The sequence below is a fragment of the Eleutherodactylus coqui genome, chromosome 5, assembly GCF_035609145.1.
Source record: "Eleutherodactylus coqui strain aEleCoq1 chromosome 5, aEleCoq1.hap1, whole genome shotgun sequence".
NCBI lineage: Eukaryota > Metazoa > Chordata > Amphibia > Anura > Eleutherodactylidae > Eleutherodactylus > Eleutherodactylus coqui.
Genome location: NC_089841.1, coordinates 40616429 through 40637373, shown reverse-complemented (window position 1 = coordinate 40637373; position 20945 = coordinate 40616429). Strand labels below are relative to the sequence as shown.

The following is a 20945-nucleotide window of genomic DNA, read 5'->3' as shown; positions in this document are numbered from 1 at the left end:
CCAGAACACTAAAGTTAATGGCGAGAACCTCATCCACGCCGTTAGACCCCCAGAGGGCTTTAAATTAAGCCAAATGCACATGGGCGAAAATTCTGCAGCGGGATTCTGCGCAGAATTTCTGCCGTTGACCGCTGCCATAGGATTGCATTGGTTTACGCAAAATAATGCAGACAGCCGTGATAAAAAAATCACGGCGAGTCCTATTTCAGTGCGAGGCTAGCACAGCCATGTGATCGCTGATGCGCCGCCTCTGCTCTGCACTGCACATGTGTGGCTGTGCGCCAGCCGCATGTCCGAACGGCAGAGCAAAGACACCGGACATGTAAGCCAGAGGTCACTGCAAGGGCACAGGGTCGCATCCCACTACGAGAATCTCGCAGTCAACGTCTGACCTGGCCGGCCGTGTTCGGCCTAATTATGAAATATTGTTTACTGTTGTCTAAACCTGGGAGCGTCCACAAAATTTGGTATTTCTCAGGAAGAGACCCTTCTTTAATTCCTGGGGCTTTAACCTAGGTGGAGGCACTGATGAAACTCATTTACACCCCACTCTCTAATGAACAGCAACCTGCTTACTGGAATGATCCCCGGCTCGCTCCGCCCCCCTTCAGTCAGTTCCCTTGTACGACTATCGCTGGGACGACCAGCCAGGCATCTGCGCCCGACAGATAGTCCCATGTGAATGGTATGTTGTGGTACGTACAGACTCTATCTTGCACAGGAAAATGTGGATACTTTTCTTTATATTTTCCCCAGTTGGTAATGTTATTCATTCTCTACGTCGCGTTCTGCCGCACTTATATATCATGCACGGTTCTGCTCCGCCCACACACTGATCACATGACGGTGACGTCAGCACAGGTCCTGTAAGCATACGGCTGCTGTCCGGCTCTGTAGGTGGAGGTATGTGTGTCCCCTTATGTCAGGACCGCTGGGGGCGGGGAGGATTAACCCCTTCAGAACTGGCCCTTGTTACCTCTATGTTTTTTATTTATATTTAGGCTACGTTCACACGGGCGAGAATCTTGCATATTGTGAGACACACAAAATTTGCACGAATATGAACTCCATTCTTTTGAATAGACTTCTTCACATGAGCGATCTTTTCCCTCACAGCTAAGCTGCGAGGATAAAAACCGTAGCGCGTTCTTGAACGCCTTGCCGATTGTTTTCTATGGAATCTTAAAAGCCATCTCATGGCATTTACACATAGCGCTTGCAAATATGCAATCCGCATTTTACGACAGACACATAGTGTCGCGGTCCGTGCGACTCTCACGCACGTGTCAAAATAGTGTGTTATTTCAATAGTAAAAGTAACAAATTGCACTCGTATGAAAATCGCATCTACATCTGAGTGCAATGCCATTTCTTACTACCCCATAGGAAATAGCAGGCGAGTTTTCTGTGGAATGCTAGAATAAAAAGGCTACCTACACACCGGTGAGCGCGAAACTCGGCCTGATATTGCACTCACCAATGTGCGTTTTCATGGCAAAAACACCTCCCATCACTTCGGCGCAGCTTTTAGGCACGTCAGAGGATCAGCGAGAGATACCACGCCATTCGGCAGCGGGAGGCCGACTGTTACCGATAGCTGGCCTCTCACTGCAACAGCGGGGGTACATAAGGACAGCGACCTCCGCTGTTAACCTCTCACATGCTGCATTCTATGGAGATCGCGGCATGTAAAGGGTTCACAGAGGGATCGGGCTCCCTCTATGATGTCATTGGACTCTCACGTTGTAATCGCAGAGAGCCTGACTGGTTGCCATGGCAACAGGACCCCAGATACAGGCGTCCTGCTTTGCCATTTCCTATGATCGCTATTACAAGCGATAAGATATTGCAGGACAGAAGTCGTGTAATGCCTTACCATAGCGATTAGGGATGAGCGAGTATACTCGCTAAGGCACTACTCGCCCGAGTAATGTGCCTTAGCCGAGTATCTCCCTGCTCGTCCTTAAAGATTCGGGGACCGCCGCGGCTGACAGGTGAGTTGCGGCGGGGAGCAGGGCAGAGCGGGCGGGAGAGAGAGATCTCCCCTCCGTTGCTCCCTGCTCTCCCCCGTAGCTCCCCGCTCCGCGGCGGCACCCGAATCTTTCGGGACGAGCGGGGAGATACTCGGCTAAGGCACATTACTCGAGCGAGCTGTTCTGCATCGAGTTCCCTACAGAGACATAAAAAGTGTAAAAGGGGAAAAAAAGAAGATAAAAATAGTGTGCTTTTTCCCTATTATTATTTTAAAAAAAACTTTAAAAATTAAGATCCCACATATTTGGCATCGTCGTTTCCGTAGTGACTCCTACAATAAATTGAACACACTTTTCATCATGCATGGCAAAAAGTGTAAAATAAAAACCACAATAAGGGCTTTTACCCACTAGCGTTTTTTTTTTAACGCTGCAATATCGCTGCGATTTTTTTAAATTTTTTTCCAATGGGACTTTCTAATGAAAAATCGCACAAAAATCACAAGTTTGTGCAAAACAATTTTAACAATAGAAAGTCCCATTGACATTTGCATTAAAAAAACGCAGCGATATCGCAGCATTAAGAAAACGCTAATGGGTAAAAACCCTAAAAGTGATTTAAAAAGCCGTGTATACCCCAAAATTGTACCCATAAAAACTACAGCTCATCAGGCAAAAAACAAGCTGTCACAAAGCTCCATCCATGTGAAAATAAAGAAGTTATAGGACTTTGAATGCAGCGATTTAGAAAAAAAATGGCGGGGGGGGTAATTGTGGAAAAACCTTAAAAAAATAAGAATTTTAGTATCGTTGTAATCATGCCGACCCTCAGAAAAATTGTATTGTGTCATTTATGCTGCATGATTAATGCCATGAGATGTGTTTTCCTGTCCCACGGAAAAGAATGGACAATGCGTTCCGAGGAACGTGAAAAGATAGGAAATGCTGTGATTCCACAGAATGGGGTTCATATTCATGTGTCAACTTTTCTATCTCACAGCATCACTACAAAAACCGCACGTGTGTATAGACCCATTGCAGATAATAGAGCTATTTGTGTGCGGGTTTTGTGTTAATACACCCTCTGGCTACTTGCACGTTGGCTGTTTTCCGGTCCAAATATTAGATGGCACAGGCCGTACCTCTGAAGGGGTGCATGCACAGGGGCTTTCTTTATCTGAAGAATTGTTTGAGTAAAAAAAAAATTTGCAGCATGACCTATTCATGTCCCAGTGCAGTCAGTCCCATGTGAGTTGCACTCGAGAATCACCTGTGTGAAAGTAGATTGTAAGCTCATGTGGTCAGGAACAGCAGTGAATCGACCTCAGACCTCCTTCATACATAATTATGGCCTCCTGCACACATCTGTAATTGCTTTATGGAATACGGGGCCGGCATCCGCCCCCAGATTCTGCAGCAAATACCTGCTATAGCATGCTATGGCAAAACACAACTTCATGTCCACATATCGATTTTCTGCTCGCGTAGAAGAAATCGCAGCATGCTGTGTGGCCTCCGCACGGACGGCTTCCATTGACGTGAGCACTGCAGAAGGGTCGCGGGATCTGCTTCAGCGTGGGTAATCTGTACTGCGCAGGTGCGACAGCCGGGACACCTGCAGCACGAAGGCTGCCTGCAAATGAAGACGCCGGACAAATACTCAGGGGTCACCTCCTGGGCACAGGGTTGGCTTGCACTATGGGATTCCGCAGCCAGAATCCGACCCGTTCGTGTGCAGGCGGCCTATTGCTGTAGTTTTAAAAACTTGGAAAAGACCTGGTGTGGCGGATTTTTGGGCAGCAGCGGTTCGCAGTACATAAAACTTGCACTGATGTAAATGTGACAAATGAGTTAACACAAGACTCTTTATTTGGCGCATGTGGTGCCCCTCTATGTGATACACTGAGACCTAAACTAACTGTGACCTGCAGTATATTCAGCTAGATTTTATACCAGTTTTTGGTGTAAATTATGGTAAAGGTATTTACAATGGCGATAAAGCAAGAGTTCTGTGAGAAACACAGAACTCGCGTGTTAGAATAACCCATTATTTTAACGGATCCATTTATGTGAGCAATTTTTCTCTTGGACAGAGTCTGAAAAAATCGTACCGTGTCCTATTTCTGGGCCCATTATTTTCTATAGGAGTATTAAAAAAAATCGCACCGCGCTGACATACCAAGGGATGTGCAACCGAGTGCAATGCTATATTTGCTGTTATAAGTATTATTATATGGAACAACGTACCATTTTTTTCACACGTGTGAAAATTTTACATATGGCGATGCAACTCACATTTCTCACAAAATGCTTCGCAGTCACTGGAAGAACTCTGGGGTGTGTTCCAGAGCGCAATGTGACACCATGAGAGCTCCCACCTCTTCTGTTAGATTCCTAGCTTGGTTTTCTGTCTGAGGCTACATTCACATGGGTGAGCGCTATATCGGGCCAAGAGACTTGGCCTGATATCCCACGTGCCATCATGCGTTTTTCTTACCAATGCGAGGTGTTTTTCATTCAAAAACACCTTACATCGCTTCTGTGAAATTGAGATCCTTGGTCTACCTACAGACGAGCGAGCGCAATATCGGGCCGAGGAACTCCCCAACATGCGTTTTCACGCCAAAGCGCAGTAAGTTTCTGGCAAAACCACCTTCCATCAATTCTGTGAAGTAACGATCCTCCAGCGCGGCTTTTAGGTGCGTTAGAGGATTGGCAGTTTTTTTTTCCATTTTTCTTCAAAGGGAAACTTTGCACCGCACTGCCTCATTGAAAACAATGGGCTTCCAAGGAACAATGGATTCTAAGGAACGCAAAAATATAGGTCATGCCACAATGTTTTCCAGCACCGCTTCATGGCGCTGGAAAATATCGCTCATGTACATGACTCCATTCAAAAGAATCTGGTTCCTATTCATGCAGGATTTGTGAGTCTCGCAACACAGAAATCTCGGGAGTTTTTCGGCCATGTGAAACCGGCTTGGGGCATGTGTTTCACACGCGTCAGAGGATTGCAAGTGTTTTCCAGTGATTTCAATGGGAAACATTGCATCACACTCGCATGCACATCACACGGCAAGCGAGTGCCAAGCGAAGTCTTTTAAGATCCCATTGAAAGCAATGGGTGAGCCGTTGCAAGGGAACGCCAAAATATAGAACATGCTGCGATTTTTATCCTCGCAGCATTGTTCATGTGAATAAGTCTAGTCAAAAGAATGAAGTTCTTATTTGAACGTCTCGCAACGCACAAAACTCACCCAAGTTTCCCGCCGTGTTTATGTAGCCTGAGGTGGTGTTTTTGATTCTGCTGTTGCCCCAGGGCAAGAGGCATGGTCCATAGAGAGGCCTGCAAATTATTTCTCCTTAGCCTATTTTCCAGATCATCTGCTTTACATTGTAAAGTACAGAGACTGCTGGCTTTTATGAATTGTATACAGCACAGGGGCAATTTTTTTCCTCCATTTCATTAACCCCTCAAGGACAATGTGGCTTTGGTCCTAAAGGACCAGACCCTTTTTGGGGATTTTACCAATGTGGTGGTTTTTCTGCCCAATTTTTTTTATTCTTCAGATGCCAAAATTGTAGATAGTCCCCTACTTCTCCGTGATCGTATAGGCATTTTATCAAGCCATGCCATAGGCACGGCTTGATAGCACACTGCATAGGCAGCACTGGGGCAATCTTATTGAGGGGGGCAGTGCGGGATCCCCAAACCTCAGTTGGGACATTTAAAGGTTTAACAGCTCCAATGAGTGGCACAGCTTACGGGAATGGTTGCTGGCAGGTGTCAGTTGTAAGAAACAGCCGGCACCCGCATTGTATGGAGCGAGATCTACCTTCGATCCCACTACATACAAATATTTGTTCGGATATACAAACAAATGCACTTACGAACAGCTTCCTGAAACGGAACCCTTTCATAAGTAGGGGACTATGTATTTTTTATATCTTTTTTTTCCACAATTTTTTTTTTCCATTTCTTTGTTTTATTAGGGGTAAACCGCTAAAAATATTTTTTTTAATTTATAGTTTGTTTTTTAAATTAGTATATTTTTCTTAAAATACAATATGGGAATGGGTTCCTCCTTTTGTTTCAGACATTTTGATATATAATTTGTATCATTTCGGATTACAGGAAGCATATGGCGACAGTTTTTGTTGGCATCGGCAGTTGGTCATTTAGTTTTTTATGTATGCATTTTTATTTTCGGTTAATTTTTTAACTTATTTTTTGCAATTATTTTTTTTTTTACTATCTATATCTACTACGACATCATATAAGACCTGTGGGGGTTATTCACATTGTATTATTATTTTTTTATTTTATACTTTCCATTGTAGCTGGAACATCCATAGGAGCCCAGGAACAGGGAAGAACCTCATCCTGTAGTGACAGCACTTTCACTCTTTAGTATATAGCACTCATTAAGCGTTATGTATATAAGAAAGAAGAAGGCAGAAGCAGTTAAAAAGCCATTCTCCTCTGGGTCATCAGCTGTGTTCTGACACCCAAAGACACAACCTGCTCCTGCTTGATTACAGGAGCAGAGGCTTTAATCTTTTTTTGCTGTGGAAACGGCTAATAAAGTTCTTACTAAACCACTTCCACCCGGACATATGCTGGGAACTGTTTTAATAAAACTCCTGCATTATAAAGATTGGGGCATTATTTTAAAGAAAGCAAGAACAATGAAGCAGCATTTAACCGGTCTGTGAGACCGCATATGGCAGTGAGTGTACTGCGCATAACCACATATCTTAAGCACATGTTATGCGCAGTGTGATTTTGTCTTTTTTTTTTTAAAATACTCAGCTCTGTTTCATTGCGGGGTTGCATATGAATCGTCGCCCATACGCAATGCATTGAATATGGACAGCTTTGCACACACTAGCCATACAAACGTATAGGGCTCACGCTGCATGGTATACTAAGACATAGAGCATGCTTCAATCTATTTATTGCGGGTATCCACACACAGTGTTTATGCACTAATGCGAATGGATCAATGAAAGTCCATTTACTTTCATTGACTCCATTCACTGCATGCTATGAAGCCGTGCATTACGGCTATAATGCACACCAAAATCACGGTTGTGTGAAAGAGTCCTAAGTGTGGGTCAACTTTTAATTTGTCTTTAATGTATTATTGCACAAAATAAATATTTTTTTGGTGGCAGAGCCTGGAGTGAGCACATCTACCTGGTGGCCCTATAGTGGCTTCTCCTTCACCAACTATATGTTAGGAGGAGACTTGTGGTTGCCGAAGAGGCGCGCGGTCTGGGCGTGGCAGCATGCCCGGGACCGTCGAGTGCCGCTGTGGTGTCGCCCGGGGGTCGCCTGGTCGGGTTGGTGTCCGGTCCGGGGTCAGGCGTGGAGTCCATGACGCTGCTGGGCGGGGCCTCAGCGGCCGGGCTCAGATTTCCCCTGTATGGGGGCGCGGCCGGAGGAGGTCCGGTGTATATGCATAACCGGCCAGCGTGTCACCAAGTCCCGACCTAGGCGGGGCTTTTGGTATTTAGCTCCACAGACACTGTCTGTCCCTGCCAGTGTTTGCTTGTTCTTCAGCTTACACCTGCTCAGGTTTCTCTACCAGTCTGCTGACCCGGTGTTGCTCTGACTTGGATTTAGTCTGTTCATAGTTTGTTCTTTGTTGGTTACTAGTCGCTCTAGTCCGCTGTTATTTGTACATTTTGTCTCTCTGGTTAGTTGGTCTCTCCTGTCCTTGTCCTCGGGTCCCCATTAGTGCAGAGTAGGGACCGTCGCCCTGGGGTTTAGCCCAGGGGGGCAGGTAGGTAGGGACAGGAGAGAGGGTTGGTTGTTAGGGACTTCCAGTCTTCCGTTCCTAACCGACCCTGACAACATGTTTATTAATGGAATTAGGTTTATGTGATCTGTGGAGTCTGAGAAATCCAGAAGTTTGACAATACTCTTGTTGTTCTAATACACTTTCTAGAATACATCTCCCAATAGGTGCTCCAACTATGCTTCCTTCAGTTTATAAAGTAGAATATCTACCATAAACTGTGACTGACCACCTTCCACTTTATTTGTTGTTTATTGTACAAGAGTGGGGGGTTTGGTTTGGATTGAGTTTGGAGGTTAAAGGGGTTGTCCCGCGAAAGAAAGTGGGGTTATACACTTCTGTATGGCCATATTAATGCACTTTGTAAAGTACATCGTGCATTAATTATGAGCCATACAGAAGTAATTCACTTACCTGCTCCATTGCTAGCGTCCTCGTCTCCATGGTGCCGTCTAATTTCAGCGTCTAATCGCCCGATTAGACACGCTTGCGCAGTCCGGTCTTCTCCCTGGTGAATGGGGCCGCTCGTGCCGGAGAGCTGGTCCTCGTAGCTCCGCCCCGTCACGTGTGCCGATTCCAGCCAATCAGGAGGCTGGAATCGGCAATGGACCGCACAGAGCCCACGGTGCACCATGGGAGAAGACCCGCGGTGCATCGTGGGTGAAGATCCCGGCGGCCATCTTGCTAAGGTAAGGAAGAAGTCGCCGAAGCACGGGGATTCGGGTAAGTACTAAACGTTTGTTTTTTTTAACACATGCATTGGGTTTGTCTCGCGCCGAACGGGGGGCCTATTGAAAAAAAAAAAAAACCCGTTAAGGCGCGGGACAACCCCTTTAAATCCATTTTGGTTGAACCTGCTTGATGGTAATGCTAGACCGTAGGAGGCTCTCTAGGAATTTTCTTAGATTAATATTAGCTCTTCTCTTAGTGTCTGTAGTGTAGAATGCTATGAAGGCATTTATACTTGCTCATTATATACAGAAGCTGAGTTTGCATGAGTCTAAATCTCGGGATGCTATGAGGGCCCTTCAGTGAGGATCTTTAGATGCAGAGAAAGCACATATACATTCTCTCATTAATCAGGTGGAAATTAATGGGACAGAGGCACAGTCTCATCTTGCGGATCATCTGAGAGGTGCTGCAAAAATGAACGCCTTTTTATGAAGTGGAAGCTCTTTGAAGAAGGTGAAGTAGGGGGGAGTTGCTTGGCTTCCATAATTAATGGCCTACATGGGCTGACAGTCGACTATACAACTGCATAAATGCTGACGTCACCACTATGTCCATCAGCGCTCGTGCAGAGTGTTTACACTGATAGACTTCACCACTTGATCACGGGCTTCTCGCTTTTGCTTTACCTTCTATATGAAGCGCTGAGTGCAGAGCGTTTACACACAATGACAAGCCCGTGATCCAGCGATGGTTTTTAAGCTGACTGGAAAAGGCGGATCTTCAGCCGGATCATCGAGTTTATGGGTACAGGGCTGTCCTTACACTTGACGCTGACAAAGTTTTTCACAATGTTGAGTGGAATTATTTGTGGGCTGTTCTTCATAGGATGGGTTTCAGTAAGAATTTTGTGGCATTGGTTAAACTGCTTTGTTTAATGCCAGAGGCAAGAGTGAGGGTAAATGGTTATATTCTGGGATAGATGTATTAGAGAGGGGGCAAGGCAAGAGTGTCTCCTGTCCACCTTTCTCTTTGCCTTGGCAATCGAGCCCCTGGCTAGTTTGATAAGGCAATTACCCAATATAGTTGGATTGCAGAAGGAACTTATCTCACTGTAGGCAGATGATCTGTTGTTGTAAACAGAGGATATGAGAAGATCAATGAGTCCTATTATATCATGTTTTTGATATATTTGGTAAGATGTCAGTTCTCACTATTAATTGGAGGAAATCTGTAATTTGTCTTTTAGATCCCTTGCTGGTGGATTATTTATTGGAACATATGCAACTACAAATGGGCAGAGAGTTTAGCAGAGCCTCTGCTAAACTCCCTCTCACCTTCCTTTTCCAGCAGCTCTCACAGACTCCCAATGGAGTCTATGGGACCGGCCAGAGTGTGCACCACATGTGCTATCTTTTCTAGCCGTCCAATTTTACGCATCAAAAAACAAATAGCCCATCTGAACAAATGCATTCGAATCTAATGCTTCAGATGGTCATGATTTTCAGCCAGCGTTTTATTGCAGCAAAATAACCACGATAAGACACTTGTATGAAGGCAGCCTGAACATGAATGAACAATGTGATGCAGCAGTAAAAAGGGCAAACAATTCTGGCATGTATTAAGAGAAGCATAGAGTCTAGATCATGTGAGGTAATTATCCCACACTACTCTTCCTTTGTCAAACCTCATCTGGGGTACTGTGTCCAGCTCTGGGCACCCTAATTTAAAAAAAGACATAGACAGACTGGAGCAAATTTAAAGAAGAGCTACCAGGATGGTGAGCAGTCTGCAAATCATGTCCTATGAAGAACGGTTAAAGTATTTGTGAATGTTTAGCTTGCAAAAAAAAGGCTGTGCAGAGACTTAATATCCGTCTACAAATATCTGAAGGTCTGTCGCCGTGCAGAGGGATCAGCCCTATTCTCATTTGCACAAGGAAAGACTAGATGCAATGGGATGAAACTGAAAGGGAGGAGACACAGATTAGATATTAGAAAACACTTTCTGACAGTGAGGGTGATCAATCTTGCATTGAGCAGGTGGTTGGACCAGATGACCCTTTAAGTCCCTTCCAACTCTACGATTCTATATTACAGGTCAAGATCTAGAATCGTCTTCTATTGTTGATAATTGGCAAGGAGAGTTTTATTCAAACGACTCCTTTATACACTTCAAAACTCTCTGGTTTGGATTCCATCACAATATTTTTAGACTTCATATGATATTTAGGAGTTTATTATGTAACAAGAAATCTGCTAAAATTAAACTGGAGACGGTTCAAAGGGATAAATGGTCTGAAGAGTTGGCAATTCCAAATATTTTTGACGTCTCAATTGAAAATGTTGAAACGTTGGGGAGATCATGTGAGGGTAAATTTGGTTCTGAAATATCAGGTTGTAACCCCCTTGTAACGGTGTGTGAGAGAGGCATGAAAAAAGGGATTACCGTATTTTTCGTTCTATTAGAAGCACCGGTCTACAGGACACCCCCCCCGTTTAGAGCGGGAAAATAGGGGGAAAAAAATTTGAACTCACCCAGGGACAGCGCAGGGTTAATGCCAGGTGACGGAGCAGAGGGAGCAGCAGAGGTCTGAAAAACCGGCGCTCCATATCACAGCGGCGCTTGTGTGCAGCAGGAGGAAGGAAGGAAGCCGTTTGGTGGAGGCGGGGAGCAGCAGTAGTACCCACCGGCGCTCACGACCAATCGGAGGTATGTATGGGTGGCAGTGGGGAGGAGACTGGTCACAGCAACTTTCCCCCCCAATCCCCGATTTGGGGGGGGGGGGGGGAGTGCGTCTTATAAAGCGAAAAATACGGTATATCCAAGAGTTATTTTAATTTTTAGTTTGGATGGATTTTCACTGTGGTAGGAGGGAGGGGTAATCATTTTGGAACATTCAGGGGGGGGCTTTTGTATAGTTCTGAACAATTTAGAGAGCTTTATGATGTTCCCCACAGTTGTTTTTTCCACTTCCTTCAGTTATGAAATGTGTTTGCTGCTCAGGCCCAATCAGTATCTGTACTTATGGTTTAACACCTTCTGGTGAGTTTTCTCGGGTGTTCTGGAGCTAGGAAGGATAAAATAGCTTATTTATATAGACACATTATTTCCTACTAATTACAGAAATTTCCAATAAAGGTAAGTCAAAACCAAAATAAATAAAGAATTTATAAAAAAAATAATAATGGGAAAAGGATTTAGGCCATATTAGCAAAGATAAATGGGCCACCGTGCTGCATATGATTCCAATGGTATCTCTATCTGATAGTCAACGAGTATTGCAATTTGTATATAGTGCCTAGAGTTTATCATATTCCCCTAACGTTTTTTAAACACGGGTACTACATTAAACTCAGACTTTCCAAAATGTTGGATGGATGGTGCAAATTTAACCCCTTAATGACACGGCCTATTTTGGCGTTGAGGACCAAGCGATTTTTTGGTATTTTTCCATCTCCATTTTTCAAAAGCCATAACTTTTTTATTTTTCCGTGGACGCGGCCGTATAAGGGCTTGTTTTCTGCGTGGCAATCTGTAGTTTTTATCGGTGCCACTTTTGGGTATATAGACAATATCGTAAAAATTTTTTATTTTTTTTTTAATGATAACAGGGAGAGAAAACACATCAATTCTGCCATAGATTTTTTTTTTTTTTTTACAGCGTTAATCATGCAGCATAAATGACACACTACATTTTTTCTGCGGGTCGGTATGGTAACAACGATACCAAAATTGTTATATTTTTTTTAGGTTTTTACACTTTTTTGCAATAAAACCCCCTTTTTTTTGGAAATCTTTTTTTTTTCTCTATAGCTGCATTCAAAGTCATGTAACTTTTTTATTTTTCTATGTAATGGCTTATTTTTTGTGAGACGAGCTGTAGTTTTTATTGGTACCATTTTGGGAAATGTACGGCTTTTTTGATCACTTTTATTGCATTTTTTGTGAGGCAAAATGCTAAAAATTAGCATTTTGCCTCTGTTTTTTAGCGGGTTTTTTTACGCTTTTTGTCGTACAAAATAAAAAGCGTGTTCAACTTTTTGTACACGTCGTTACGGACGCGTCAATATCCAATATGTGGGGTTTTATTTTTTTTTCCCTTTTTTTATGCTAATATTAAAAAAAGCATAAAAAAGGGTTTTTTTTACATTTTTTTTTTACATTTTTCTTTTTTTTACAATTTTCTTTTCTTTTTTTTATACTATTTGAGTCCCTCTGAGGGACTTACATCACTGTGCCTATGATCGCTGTCATAAGGCATGGCAGAGCTACTGCTCTGCCATGCCTTATCGCTTGTACAGCGATTATAGGCACAGGCAATACAGGACGCCAGTGTCTGGCGTCCTGTTGCCATGGTGACAGGCCGGGCTCTCGCGATGACATCGCGAGAGCCGGCCAGAGACACACAGGGATCGCGATCCCTCTGTGAACTCTTTCCCTGCCGCGATCTACTTAGATCGCGGCAGGGAAGGGGTTAACAGCGGCGGGCGCATCTCCGATGTCCCCCCGCTTTTGGAGCGGGACGCCGGCTGTGACTGACAGCCGGCTCCCGCTGCGGGATAGCGCGGGATCTTATGTGATCCCGTGCTATCTCCAGGACGTACCGGTACGTCCTTTTGCGGGAAGTACCAGGCTCCCGGGACGTAACGGTACGTCCAGGAGCGGGAAGGGGTTAAAGCATAAGGTCTAGGATTGTATTAAATTCTGTGAATTTTGGAGTGGGGTACTAGAGATGATTCTAAAAATGTATTTTGTTGATATTGGTCTTAATCCCAGAACTTGTATATTAGGTATTGTTGATGGGCATACTCTTTTGGAAATTCAGAGAGCATTATTTCAGAATTACTGTTTGTTGGATGTAGTTTGCTTCCCCCCGTAGTAAATTTTGTTGCAAAGACAAAAAAGGTTGTATCCTTGGAAAGAGGGATATATCAAAAAGGAGTCTGTTTGAGGAAATTTGGAGGAATATGGTCTGATACATATAACTGATTAATTACTGGTAAGTAACTAGTTATTTACTGTAAGAGTAGTGAGACTATGTAACTCTCTGCCTAAGGACGTGGTGATGGTGAATTCAATAAAAGAGTTTGAGCGGTCTGGGCGCCTTTCTTGAGTGTAATAATATTACGTTATATCACGGATTACTTTAGAAGGGTCGGTGACCCAGGGATTATTTTGATTGCCAGATTAGAGTCGGAAAAAAAATTGTTTCTACCTCATTGCATTTCTTTGCCTTCCTCTGAATCAACATTGGAGGGGAAATGGGCTGAACTGGATGTAAATATGTCTCTTTTTCTTTCTAACTTACTAGGAGTGCTAGATACATCGAGGTGTCATAGATAAGATGATGGAATATGAAGGGGATGAGGAAGAAGAGTTAGTGTCCCCCCCCCCCCTTTTTTTGGTGTATATATTTTGTGACTGGACAATCTATTTACCTCAATCCAAATAAAAAATATAATTCAACATTTACAACTTATTATCTACTCAAATGTTTGCTCTCATTTTCTCCAGTAATTGTATATTTCATGTGGCATTTTGTGTGTTTTTTATATTTTATCATCTTATTCCAATTCAGGTTCCTACAATATAGGATGCTCTGCTGACATATTTTGTATAAAGGAATTTTCCAAACTGACCCATTGAGGATGGAGAAGGAAAAGAACAACATGGCAAGGAGTGTATTAAATCTCACACTAGAGATACTCTTCCAGCTTACTGGAAAGGTGAGAAATTCTGATGATGTCACATTACATCATTCTTATCTATGGTAATAACAGATGATGTCACTGGAGAGTGTAGAAATTCTGATAATGTCACATTACATCATTCTTATCTATGGTAATAACAGATGATGTCACTGCAGAGGGGAGAGATTCTGATGATGTCACATTACGTCATTCTTATCTCTGGCAATAAGTGATATGACTAGAGAAGGCAGAGATTCTGATGATGACATTTTTCTTATCTACAGTAATAATAGATGATATGATTGGAGAGGTTATGGACTCTGGAAATGTCTGCAGTGATATTTATTACTGTCTCCCCATATACAGAATTACACATTAGTGAAGCAGACCTCTAGTGATTGCTGTCAGGCCCCTGTGTGTGATGAATGGGGAAGACCCCTGAGCCCAATCATGAGGCCCCCACCTCATTCCCTGATACATGAGGACATCAATGTACAGAAGATTCTAGAACTCACCAACAAGATGATTGAGCTGCTGACTGGAGAGGTGATACTGCAGGGAATGCTGCGACATTATACAGTAACAGCACTGGAGGCTTCTGGGTAATGACTGTATATTGTGTTGTCAGGTTTTTATAAGGTGTCAGGATGTCGCTGTCCATTTCTCCATGGAGGAGTGGGAGTATTTAGAAGGACACAAGGATCTGTACAAGGAGGCCATAATGGAGACCCGCCAGCCGCTCCCTTCACCAGGTAATAGACAGGACTAAATACATAGGGACTTTATTATCTGTATGTAAAGAATGACTTCAGTGTCTGTCTGTTTCCTCCAGTTCCATCCAGTAAGAGAAGCCCACCAGAGAGATGTCCCCGTCCTCTTCTTCCACAGGACCACCAGGTAGATGGAGATGTCCCTCTGATCTGTAGAAGGCTGTGAAGCTCTTGTCTTTAGTCTTATTAGATGTCTTCTCTCTTGTGTGATGAGGCCGGTGGAGATGGCAGGATTACCGCTGACCAGAGACATTACATGTTGTCTGGATCTTCTTCCAGTTTTCTGGCAGTGGAGACTGCTGGTGGGAATAAGGAGCCAACAGGTTGGATTTATATCTATCTGCTCCTTTATGTCCCCCGAGACAAACAGCGGATGTGTCTGGTAGACGCTGATCTCCTCCACTGAGACAACGTGCAGTGTGTCTAGCCATTCCAAATATACATGTGTATGAGGGTGTCATTGAATCACCATCTAATATGTATGTCCAGCTCCTACACCTCAGCTAACTACTCCATTCAAGTCATTTTTACTTGTCCTGATAATAACCCTTTGGTGCTTTTGGACGTACATGTATGCCCAAAAGCATCAGAATTTGTATGAAGCGCAATTTGGTGTTGGCTTTTTCTGACCTGATCGCGGCTGTTACCCTTTTTTAACACTCCGATCTATGTTTGGGGGTCGAAAGGCCACTTCCCCCATGATATCAGGAGTTGCTGTTCAGTTTCCATTTGCATCCTGGGCCATGCCTGTCAAAATGTGATTTAATTTAATACTTTGGTGTTACATGTATACTGTATGAGCTATCAAAGTCCCCTCTATGGGAACTTAAAAGAAATGTTAAAATAAGTTTAAAAAAATATTAATAAATTAGAAAAAATAAAAGGTAGCAAAAGATTAAAAAAACACCTTTTCCCATATCTGTAATAAAACAAGTTAAAAAAAACAAACATACTTTGTATCTCTGTCTGAAGGTCTAATCTATCAAAGTAACGTATAATTTATCCCGTACAGTGAATGTTGTCTGGAAAAAAATTAACAATGCTAAAATTGCACTTTTTTTGATTACTCCTTCTCCAAGAAATTATTTTTATAGAAGACAGTCAAAAATTCGCATGTACTCCACAATACTACCAATATAAACCACAAGTTGTTCTGTAAAATAACAAGCTCTCACACAACTATAACAGAAAATGTAAAAGGTTATGGCAGGCAGAAGATGGCGGTAGACAATTTACATATATTATTTCCAAAGATTTTTTTTTTTTTTTTTTTAAAGTACAGCAAAAAAAACCTAAATTTGATATCATCGTAATTGTACTGACCCACAGAATAAAATTATCAAGCTATTTTTGCCACAGTGTGTATGCAGTAAAATAAAAAGATTGTGGAATTGCAATTTTTCCCATTTCACTCCATTTAGGAATTTGGAAAGGTTTTTCAGTGCATTAAATAGTACTGCTGACTTTTACAATATTTGTCTCACAGCTTTTGAATCTGGATAAAGATCTGACCAATATAAATGCTACAAAGACAAATGTGAGGGTCAAACAGGAGTGTAAAGAGGAGATTCCTACAGGTAAACGCCCAGGTGAGTAGTAACCACTAAATACAGCAGAGAAAAGTCACGATGGCATCATCCGACACATTGAACTTATATCATTTTTTCACTTTGCTCAAGCCCTCTCCCCGATCTGTCTGGTAATCTGACCTGCAGTTCATATGAAAGTTCTGACATCCAATTGACTGGCTGCATGCTGGCCAAACCTTAATTCATGTGTATGACCAGTGTCGTAACAAGTCACACTTAAAGCAAGGAAGCAAGTTAGCTCAAGAAATCACCATCTCCTTAGTTAAGAGGGAAGAAATTCAGTATAGAAGAATTTGACATAGAGGATTTTAGGTTCAAACACACCTCCTCTAACTTTATTTCACCACATAGAAAGCAAGTCACAACATTACACAACAAAATAAAATGAAAAAAGTTTAGTACCGTGTTAGCCAGTAGAGCAAGTAATCTTGGAGATATGATTCCTTTCAATAGCTAACAAACCTACATGATATAGCGAGCTTTCCAACCTACTCAGGATCCTTCCTCAGGCACCCTGAGTAGGTTTGAAAGCTTGCTATAACATCAAAGATTACTTTGTTTCTCTTACTGAGAACAATCACCAAACAAAATAAAGGGCGCTAAACAATATAGTAGCTTCCTGGGCTATGCAGGCTCTGGGTCTACTTACTGCCCACCACTTATATACACATTTGTCTATTAGGAACCTAAAATAAGCTGGTAGATGGAGCAATCTTAAAGAAGAGAAGTACAAAGATGATAGAATCGTAGAATAGAAGGGACCTCCAATGTCATCGGATCCAACCCCCTGCTCAATGCAGGATCACTAAATCATCCCAGACAGATGTCTGTCCAGCCTCTGTTTGAAGACTTCCGTTGAAGGTGAACTCGCCCTCTTGTGGCAACCTGTTCCACTCATTGCTTCTAGTCTTTCCTTGAGAATAAGGATGATCCCCCTGCACTGTGACAGCCTTTAAGATATTTGTAGACAGCTATTAAGTCTCCTCACAGTTTTATTTTGTGGAAGCTAAACATTCCCAGATCCTTTAACTTTTTCTCAGGTGAAATGGTTTGCAAACTGCTCATCATCCTGGTAGCTCTTCTCTGAACTTGTTCCATTTTGTTCATGTATATTTTAAATTGGGGTGCCCAGAATTAGACACAGTACTCCAGGGGAGGCCTGACCAAAAAAGAGTAGAAGGGGATAATTATCTCATGTGATCTATTTGCTTCACAGCCTTAGATTCTTCATACATGACCATACTGCTCGACCCCTCTGCTCTGTGATAAAGGCCATGTAGCTATCAGGGCGTGTGTGAGATGGACACCACTTAATAACACTGACTCACAAGAACCTTTGAGCATTTACTAGGGGAGTAATGACAGGTACACTGATACGTTAATCTATGAAGATAGAGGCTCATCACAGAAGGGGAAAACTGGAAGGGAACAGCCGAGTGGCCAAACATCATAATATAGTGGTCCCCACTTTAAGATTTACTGATAGACTGGGATTTGTTTTGCCACCTCGGTTCTCAGCGATTTTATAATTGCATTTTGCTACATGGCTTGTAAGTTAGAATGTAATCTTATAAAATATCTGTCTAATTTGTAGAGTTATTTTAACAAAGAATAGTGAAATCAGCTTTATTCTTGGCAGATGATGGTACCGGGTCCTCAGAGGGACATCTGATATCTGCAGATTGTAAAGCAAAAGATTCTGGTATCACACAAGATGCATTTGAGGAACCTGCTATTATTCCAGATATCCCCTCAGCCCTTCACAGCAAAGATAAATCATCTGATTCTCTTATACAAGTCCCATCTTCTGATTCATCACAGACCGATAAGCAGAAGAAAAGTCACAGGAGAAAATGTCAAAGAATCCAAATTGGGGCGAAGTCGTATTCATGTTCAGAATGTGGAAAATGTTTTACTCAGAAATCAATTCTTGTGGACCATCAGAAAATTCACACAGGGGAAAAGCCATTTTCATGTACTGCTTGTGGAAAGTGTTTTTACAGAAAGTCTGCTCTAAATGCACATCAAATAACTCACACAGGAGAGAAACGATTTTCATGTCAAGAATGTGGTAAATGTTTCTCAAGCAAAGGTTCTCTTATTGAACACCAGAGAACTCACACAGGGGAAAAGCCTTTTTCATGTACTGTCTGTGGGAAGTGTTTTAACAGAAAGTCAACTCTAACTGCACATCATATAAGTCACACAGGAGATAAACCATTTTCTTGTTCAGAATGCGGGAAAGGTTTCGCAAGCAAAGGTTATCTTCTTATACATCAGAGAATTCACACAGGAAAACTGTTTTCATGTCCAGAATGTGGAAAATCTTTTACTCACAAATCACGTTTTCTTAAACATCAAATATCTCACACAGGAGAGATACCATTTCCTTGTTCCGAATGTGGGAAGTATTTTTTTCATAAATCAGAGCTGGTTACACATCAGAGAAGTCACACAGGAGAAAAGCCATTTCCATGTTCAGAATGTGGGAGATGTTTTATGTATAAATCAGATTTACATAATCATCACAGAACACACACAGGGGAGAAGCCATTTTTATGTTCAGAATGTGGGAAATGTTTTAGAGAGAAATCAAAACTTGTCAGGCATAAGAGAACTCACACAGGAGAGAAGCCATTTTCATGTTCAGAATGTGGGAAATATTTTAAGTATAAATCATACCTAAATGAACATCAGAGAACTCACACAGGAGAGAAACCATTTTCATGTTCAGAATGTGACAAATGTTTTACCAAGAAATCAAATCTTGTTATACATCAGAGAAGTCACACAGGGGAAAAGCCATTTTCATGTCCAGAATGTGGGAAGTTTTTTAGCCAAAAATCAAAACTTTTTAAACATCAAAGAACTCACACAGGGAAGTAGCCATTTCTTTTCAACTTAAAGGGGTTGTCCCGCGCCGAAACGGGTTTTTTTTTTTTTTCAATAGCCCCCCCGTTCGGCGCGAGACAAACCTGATGCAGGGGTTAAACAAGAAAACCGCACAGTGCTTACCTGAATCCCCGCGCTCCGGTGACTTCTTACTTACCGGTTGAAGATGGCCGCCGGGATCTTCTCCCTCGGTGGACCGCAGCTCTTCTGTGCGGTCCATTGCCGATTCCAGCCTCCTGATTGGCTGGAATCGGCACGTGACGGGGCGGAGCTACAAGGAGCCGCTCTCCGGCACGAGCGGCCCCATTCAGAAAAGAAGAAGACCGGACTGCGCAAGCGCGTCTAATCCGGCGATTAGACGCTGAAAATTAGACGGCACCATGGAGACGAGGACGCTAGCAACGGAACAGGTAAGTGAATAACTTCTGTATGGCTCATAATTAATGCACAATGTACATTACAAAGTGCATTAATATGGCCATACAGAAGTGTATAACCCCACTTGCTTTCGCGGGACAACCCCTTTAATTTAATGACTAAAGGCACAAGAAAAACATATAATAGTTAAAGTCAGATTTAATACTAGAGAAAGGACAAAAAATGGTGGTTATTTGTTTTTTCATCTTACACACTGCTTTCCAGATCTCTTAGGGCTGACATATAAACTATGAATTTTAATCCCTTAGTGACCGGCCTATTTTGTACTTTAATGACCAAACTGTTTTTAACATTTTTTCTTTTTGTCATGTTTGAAGAGCTAGAATGTCTTTATTTTGTTTTTGACATGCTCATATGTCTCCCTTTCACCTTCTGATATGTGTTCTATGTTCTAATGTGAATAAAATATGGTTAGATGAGATTTACAAATCATTGAATTCTTTTATTTTTTTGGCATGACACTTTGTTATGACACTTTAAATTTAGATCTGGGGTCTTCACATTTCTTTTGATCATCTTTAATTTGTTTCTACACCTTGATTGGAGTTCAGCTGTGGTAAATTTAGTTGATTGGTTAACATTCAAGTTCTGGCTCATCCACCTCTATTCACAGTAAACGGAAGTCAAAGATTGAGTGGCTTTTATTTACATAGGCCAACAGTTTTTAGTTCTGCTAAAAACCAGGTGACTCCCAACAGGTTAACAATTTCTCACTCAATGTTCAGACAGCAGCTGCATGTACGTGGGACAATTATTGCCCAAATTTGCTGTTTCTGTGTATAGGTACCTTTTAGTTAGAAAGTACATGTCTTTTCTGTGGTGTCTGTTTTTGGAGAGGCTTAGGAAACATGTTAATTCTGTTATTTGAGTTTGCATCCACATTCTGTATTCCGTTATCTGGGTCTATGTCTTCACATTCTGTATTCCGTTATCTGGGTCTATGTCTCCACGTTCTGTATTCTGTTATCTCGGTCTATGTCTCTACTAGGGTTATAGCTTTTTTTTTTTTTTTACAACCTCATATTCCTGTATCCTATTTTGATGAACTTTTGCCTAAAAACAAAGAATTTAATTGTTATTTCAATTATTTTTCAGAAAAAGGTCACCCTGAAATCAT

The 20945-nt window shown here is 42.2% G+C and overlaps 1 protein-coding gene across 1 annotated transcript; it reads left to right on the top strand.

Annotated features, from left to right (window-relative positions):
* Positions 1-878: 878 nt before the first annotated feature.
* On the top strand, positions 879-19587 carry LOC136629158 (oocyte zinc finger protein XlCOF22-like). The gene is made up of 7 exons (XM_066605315.1): positions 879-903; positions 14028-14175; positions 14506-14685; positions 14768-14891; positions 14972-15036; positions 16396-16498; positions 18138-19587. Exons 2-7 carry the CDS (start codon positions 14098-14100, stop codon positions 19382-19384), a joined length of 1797 nt encoding a protein of 598 aa, XP_066461412.1. The 5' UTR covers positions 879-903; positions 14028-14097; the 3' UTR covers positions 19385-19587.
* Positions 19588-20945: the final 1358 nt, after the last annotated feature.